We start from the raw sequence: 7132 nt of genomic DNA, 5'->3' as shown, positions 1-7132 counted from the left end.
AGAACAACCCCTCAGTGACTTCTAATATCCTTATCATTTACAGTAGGGGGTACATTATCCCTTATAATACATGAGTGATACTCAGAGTTCCCTGTATAACTCAGCCTTGTGCCTTTATATGGTCACAGAACAACCTCTCAGTGACTTCTAATATCCTTATCATTTACAGTAGGGGGTACATTATCCCTTATAATACATGAGTGATACTCAGAGTTCCCTGTATAAGTCAGCCTGCAGCCTTGTGTCTTTATATGGTCACAGAACAACCCCTCAGTGACTTCTAATATCCTTATCATTTACAGTAGGGGGTACATTATCCCTTATAATACATGAGTGATACTCAGAGTTCCCTGTATAACTCAGCCTGCAGCCTTGTGCCTTTATATGGTCACAGAACCCCTCAGTGACTTCTAATATCCTTATCATTTACAGTAGGGTGTACATTATCCTTATAATACATGAGTGATACTCAGAGTTCCCTGTATAACTCAGCCTGCAGCCTTGTGCCTTTATATGGTCACAGAACAACCCCTCAGTGACTTCTAATATCCTTATCATTTACAGTAGGGGGTACATTATCCCTTATAATACATGAGTGATACTCAAGAGTTCCCTGTATAACTCAGCCTGCAGTCTTGTGCCTTTATATGGTCACAGAACAACCCCTCAGTGACTTCTAATATCCTTATCATTTACAGTAGGGGGTACATTATCCCTTATAATACATGAGTGATACTCAGAGTTCCCTGTATAACTCAGCCTGCAGCCTTGTGTCTTTATATGGTCACAGAACAACCCCTCAGTGACTTCTAATATCCTTATCATTTACAGTAGGGGGTACATTATTCCTTATAATACATGAGTGATACTCAGAGTTCCCTGTATAACTCAGCCTGCAGCCTTGTGCCTTTATATGGTCACAGAACAACCCCTCAGTGACTTCTAATAATATCCATATAATATATAGTAAGGGCTGTCGGGGTTTACAGGCCACGTTAATGGTGTCTAGTGGTTGCTGGGAGTTGTAGTAGCAGCGCAGGGGATTCTGGTCGCACATGGCTGGGCTTTATTGAGGAGACGTTACTACAGTAAGAATCAGCGCCTGGTGCAACTGGTTTTAAGGTGTCACGTGTATCCAGTAGACGATACTATTAGGCCTCCAGCAGTTGCAGGTGCTCGTGAGGTCAATGCCAAGAAGCGAGAACACGTAGCAGGTCAGGTATGGCACATGCCTGCACCAAGATGGCGGACAACGCAACCGCCTCCCCTCCAGCAAAATGGCGCCTCTTCCTGACACTAAAAATGACGCATGCGGCAGGAAGTTTCAGCGGATGTTTCTTTTCCCTTCCAACATGTCTGCCGTCTCTCATGTTACTCGCGTGTAACTGTGATTAACTTTGTCCGCTGCGAAGGGAATTCAAGTTACACGTCGTGTCCTCACAGGGGTCTCCTCCGCTATGGCACAGGGGGCTGTAAAAGGCAAAGCTAAGCCCAAGAAACCTGCCAAAAAGTCCGTGCCCATGAGGAAAGGAGGTGAGAAGAACTTGTCTGCGCCAAAGCTTTCCTTATATCTCTATAGACGTACTCTCTCTCTCTCTCTCTCTCTCTGTATGTGTGTGACTTCTGGGCTACACGTCTCACTGCTCTCTGGGGCTTTGTTCTGCAGGGGATGCTGGGAGTTGTAGTTCAGCAACAGATCAGGAGCCTTTGGCTGCACATTGTGGTCCAGAAGTGGGTTTATTTGTGTGTCCTTGTCTACACTCCTATACTATTTACTTTTATTTTCCTCCCTAATAATAACTTTGGTTTCAAACATCACTTATTATCATTATTATTATTATTATTACTAATACTGGCAGGGTGTGTTCTACTTCCAGCAACCAGAAGGTGTTCTGTTATACAGATAGCTAGAATCTCAGCTGCCATAAAGCAGGACAGGACTGCTGCTTACAATGGGGATCAGATAGGATCTGTGCAGCCACTGGGACAGAATGTTCTGTTATACAGATAGCTAGAATCTCAGCTGCCATAAAGCAGGACAGGACTGCTGCTTACAATGGGGATCAGATAGGATCTGTGCAGCCACTGGGACAGAATGTTCTGTTATACAGATAGCTAGAATCTCGGCTGCCATAAAGCAGGACAGGACTGCTGGGAACAGACATTGTCCCTTTAACATTGCTCTTCTCTGCCCCCTATAGGCCGGGTTATTGCACCAAAGAAATCCCGCATTATCCATCAACAGAAGCTCAAGAAGGTAACGTATACAGAGACATGAGACTGTGCTCGATCCTCAGCCCACAAATCACCCCTCGGTGTTGGTATCTTCACACACAGAGACTGGGGAATGCTGGGAATTAGTGAAGAGGACAATGTATTTCTTTATATTGGGGTTGTCAGTGAGTAGGCGGGGCTTTGTCCCGTGTCCGTGACCTATAGGAGTGCCGTGACACGCCCTCTAAACAATAACATTTCCTGCGCCATATTGTGATTTAAAAGAAAATAAAACAGCTCCGGCCTTTATGCAGGTCACTGATGTCACTGATGTTACTGATGTTACTCTATGGCAACAAGTGTGTCCGGCCTGTGGCCTATCAAATCATACGTCCTTTACCCAACCCTAGACTGGAACAATCCCCAGTGACAGACGAGGGGAGCATTATCTCCCAGGCGCTGATATAATTCTACTGCCCCCCCCCCACCAGGCTGGTTTGGCACTGCCCATTGTCAGGGGCCTCTGAGTGTTCGGGTAACGGGTGATGTTGCTTTCCTTGTTTCTGGCAGAACCTGGAAGTTGAGATCCGGAAGAAGATTGAGCATGAGGTGACCCAGAAGGCGAGTTCCAACATGCCCAAGAAACTGGCGCTGCTCAAGGCCCCAGACCAGGGCAAGAAGGATAAAGGGGGCGTGGCCGGAGGAAGCAAGGCTTGAGGGGCTGCCCTGGATACGGACATTTTTACCCTGACTGGGGCGGGACCCTATAATGGGGTGTCTTTTTTTTGGTTTTTATCCAGTAAAAGATTTTCAGATTCTTTCTATGTGCTTGAAGTTTCCCATAAAGAAAATGTCAACCCATAAACCTAACGTTTTTGCCGAATTAAATAAAACCTGATTTTAAGCAACTTTGCAATATACATTAATGACAACATTTTCTATGGTTTTTAAAGGATAAGTAAACCTTTAAAAAAAGTGAATGTAAAAATGTATGCTATTCTAAGCACTTTGTGATTTACCTTCATTAATTATTTTGTTTTGATTCCAAGATATTAAGGGATACATGTACTGTTAATATGAATGAATTTTGTTACAACAGCGCCACCTGCTGGTCAGTTTCCCACCAGTCTGACCACCAAGTAGTCAAGGAAGTTGTCAGGAGAAAGAAAGAGGCTGCTCTGATGTTCTTCTGTTTAGGAAAGATGTGAGAAATGTTTCTAATTCTTTTCCTAAGCAGAAGAACATCAGAGCAGCCTCTTTCTTTCTCCTGACAACTTCCTTGACTACTTGGTGGTCAGACTGGTGGGAAACTGACCAGCAGGTGGCGCTGTTGTAACAAAATTCATTCATATTAACAGCACATGTATCCCTTAATATCTTGGAATCAAAACAAAATAAATAATGAATGTACATTACAAAAGTGCTTAGAATATCATCAATTTTACATTCACTTATTTTAAAGGTTTACTTATCTTTTAACTACTTAATAACCTGAGATCTAGGGTAGAGTATTTCCTGCTATTCTTCACTTCCTCTCTAGCAGCAAACAGCAGTTCTACCTTGCTTTATGGCAGGTATCCCAGTTATCTCTGCCTAATAAACACTAAAGAACGGGCTTTGCCTTTCGTCACTTGCTGCTGAAAGACAATTCCCAAATTTATGTTGATGGTGGACAGTTGTCGGGGGGGTTATGGGAGTTGTAGTTCAACACCAGCTGGAAAGAGTCAAGCTCTGTCTCCCTGTTTTATCAGTCTGGTAGCTCAGATTGGATTAGAGCAAGTGTTTCACAAGTGACAGTTACGTTTGCGTCTCTGGATATTGCTGGACTACAAATCCCAGAATCCTCCGCTGTATAATCAAGAGTTCAGAGTGCACTGGGGGGAATTGTGTGCTGTAGTGTAGTCTGGCCACTGTGTGGTGCTCTTCCCGCAATACAATGAGCAGCCCCCGGGCTGAGATCAGCACAATCCCCCCTGGTGTCGTATTATGTGCCCGGCCAGTTATTGAGGTCATTGTCTCTGGTGGGCAATAGACATTTCATGTGTATTAAATGAATGGGCGGGGGGGGGTCAGGCAGCTCTTATTCTTCTCCCCGCCCCCCACTTGCCCTGTGGCAAAGCTGCTTCTGTATTCATGACCGGCTCATGGCTATGTAACTGGAGATGGCAATGCCATTATGGCTTGGTCACAGCTAGTTAAAGGGGAACTATCACGAAAATGAAAATGTAATATTCGCTTCAGCTTACTGAAATAAGAAACGTATTAAATACAAACAATTAAAAATTCTCTACCGTTTCTGAAATAATCACGTTTATCTTCACTATCCCTCTCTCAGCATCTGTTTCTCTTCATTCTCTCTTCATGCAGCAGTTGGGTGTCAGATATTCATTGACAGTTAGATCCAATATATCTTATAGGGGGGCTCCTTTTGCCTAGAGATGTATTAGAGCTCACTCTATTAAACTCACCAGACATCATGTCTCTCTACATGCAGAATTTGTGCAAAAGGCAGTTATTTTGTTTCCACTGGAATCAGTTATTTGAGTGAGCTCTAATACATCTGCTAGGAAAGGAAGCCCCCCTATAAGATATATTGAATCTAACTGTCAATGATTATCTGACACCCAACTGCTGCATGAAGAGAGAATGAAGAGAAACAGATGCTGAGAGAGGGATAGTGAAGATAAACTTGATTATTTCAGAAACGATGCAGAATATTTGATTGTATTTAGAAAAGTTTCTTATTTCAGTGTGAAGATTCATTTTCAATATCGTTCCCCTTTGAGAACTAATCATGACCCTGTTGGGCCACAGGGGATATGATATTGGCCTGCCCCTTGGAATTCTGGGAATTATAATAATGCCTAGAAATACTTTATTGTCTCAGGGTGGTACAGGCCAATGCTTTGTCCTATCCAACAGCCTGTGAAAACTACAGCTCCCAGCACCCAACAGGCATCAGATTATTTCCCCTACTAGGGAGCAGGCCTGTGTGTGTATATCTTCACTACTAAGTAGAATGTAAGCTCTTCAGGACAGGGGCTGCCCCAGCAACCAACGCCGTCTGTTCCCATTGATGTCATAGGGCGTCTGTTCTTGGCTGTTTATCTGTGGGCGTCTAGCCCAGGCATTACGGCTGAATGGGGCTTAAAGTGCGCCTGACAAAAGCTTTAATTGACACAGAGCTTGTGCTTTATTATCCCCGCGGCTTCATAGGCTAATCAGCCAAATAGGCGCCTATTGTCCCGCCGCTGCCATTGAGAAATCCCAGGTGCTGCGTAGTCATGGCAACTACAATAGCTTTAGGTAAGGATGAAAGTCTTAAGGGAAGGGTGGGGGGTTTATCTAAACACCCCAAATGGACCCCTATAAATGTCTCCCCCCCCAAGGTTTACTGAGAGATTTCGCCGCACGTGTGTCTTCCTCCGTGTACAAAGCAGCATGTGTATTGTGTGATGTCTGCTCCCAGATAATGTCATTAATTAGGCTGCACAAAGCAACGACTCACACAATCACTTTGGGACTTCTCAGCCCTCCCTGGGGGGTTTCTTATGCAAATACACTGGGACCCTTTTATCCCTGTTAGAGAAGCCCAGTCATATCCTGATATAATCCTGCCCATTCTCTCCCCCCACAGAGACAATGGTATGTCCCACACTGTATGTTATTGTACCCCGCTCTATGGGACCCCCTTATAGAGTCCTGTCCCCCTATCCCCACACTGTATATTACTTTATCCCGCTATACAAAGGTCCCGCGTATATTACTGTACCCCACTGTACAAAGGTCCCATGTATATTACTGTACCCCACTGTACAAAGGTCCCGTGTATATTACTGTACCCCACTGTACAAAGGTCCCGTGTATATTACTGTACCCCACTGTACAAGGGTCCCGTGTATATTACTGTACCCCACTGTACAAGGGTCCCGTGTATATTACTGTACCCCACTGTACAAAGGTCCCGTGTATATTACTGTACCCCACTGTACAAAGATATATTACTGTACCCCACTGTACAAAGGTCCCGTGTATATTACTGTACCCCACTGTACAAAGGTCCCATTTATATTACTGTATCGGGGTCCCATATGGAGCCTGGTGTAGTTTGGGCCCATGGATGGCCGAATGCTGGAAGGAAGGCAGTAACGTAACTAGAGGGGGGCGGGCCCTGGTGTGGGACGTGCAGCCGGGCCCCCGCCCCCCCTCCGTACACCCGGAACTCCGTAGAAGACAGTGGCACGTGAGCTGCCCAATCGCACCCCCTGCTCCCCCAGTAGTTACGCCACTGAAAGAAGGAGATAGTGGCTGGTGCGGGTGCAACTGTATCTCCCACTGTCCATGGATGGGAATCTGACATTCTGCTTTCACTGTATCATTTGCATTATTCCCAGCCACTGGTGCAGGGCCTGGTACTGGTGTTAACTCACCTTTTGGGGCTTTTCTCTCCAAGCTTTGTTTAATTCTCATACACAGGGAAGAATGGATTCTGCACACACTTCCCTGTCTGAATATCCACTCAATTTAGCTCTGTCTGCCCACCCGTCCTCTCACCTAATCACATGGCCTGTTATCCTGTATGTGTGGAATCAACACTCAGGGCCCTTATTACTACAAGGATACTAAATAAGCGAAATGATCCTATGTGTTATACAGGGAACTCTGAGTATCACTCATGTATTATAAGGGATAATGTACCCCCTACTGTAAATGATAAGGATATTAGAAGTCACTGAGGGGTTGTTCTGTGACCATATAAAAACACAAGGCTGCAGGCTGACTTATACAGGGAACTCTGAGTATCACTCATGTATTATAAGGTATAATGTACCCCCTACTGTAAATGATAAGGATATTAGAAGTCACTGAGGGGTTGTTCTGTGACCATATAAAGGCACAAGGCTGCAGGCTGAGTTAT

General features: G+C 44.8%; 1 protein-coding gene across 1 annotated transcript; it reads left to right on the top strand.

Annotated features, from left to right (window-relative positions):
- The first annotated feature begins 1310 nt into the window (after window positions 1-1310).
- Window positions 1311-3122, top strand: c19orf53.S (chromosome 19 open reading frame 53 S homeolog). The gene is made up of 3 exons (XM_018239657.2): window positions 1311-1533; window positions 2202-2257; window positions 2785-3122. Exons 1-3 carry the CDS (start codon window positions 1458-1460, stop codon window positions 2929-2931), a joined length of 279 nt encoding a protein of 92 aa, XP_018095146.1. The 5' UTR covers window positions 1311-1457; the 3' UTR covers window positions 2932-3122.
- Window positions 3123-7132: the final 4010 nt, after the last annotated feature.

Source organism: Xenopus laevis, chromosome 3S (genome assembly GCF_017654675.1).
Source record: "Xenopus laevis strain J_2021 chromosome 3S, Xenopus_laevis_v10.1, whole genome shotgun sequence".
Taxonomy (NCBI): domain Eukaryota; kingdom Metazoa; phylum Chordata; class Amphibia; order Anura; family Pipidae; genus Xenopus; species Xenopus laevis.
This window is presented reverse-complemented; position numbering and strand designations above follow the sequence as displayed.

Bases quoted from the DNA above. Each gene is read 5' to 3' on its own strand.
- c19orf53.S (XM_018239657.2), top strand. From the start codon at position 1,458: ATGGCACAGGGGGCTGTAAAAGGCAAAGCTAAGCCCAAGAAACCTGCC. The intron at 1,534-2,201 runs GTGAGAAGAACT...TGCCCCCTATAG, and splicing joins CGTGCCCATGAGGAAAGGAG to GCCGGGTTATTGCACCAAAG. The intron at 2,258-2,784 runs GTAACGTATACA...TGTTTCTGGCAG, and splicing joins ATCAACAGAAGCTCAAGAAG to AACCTGGAAGTTGAGATCCG.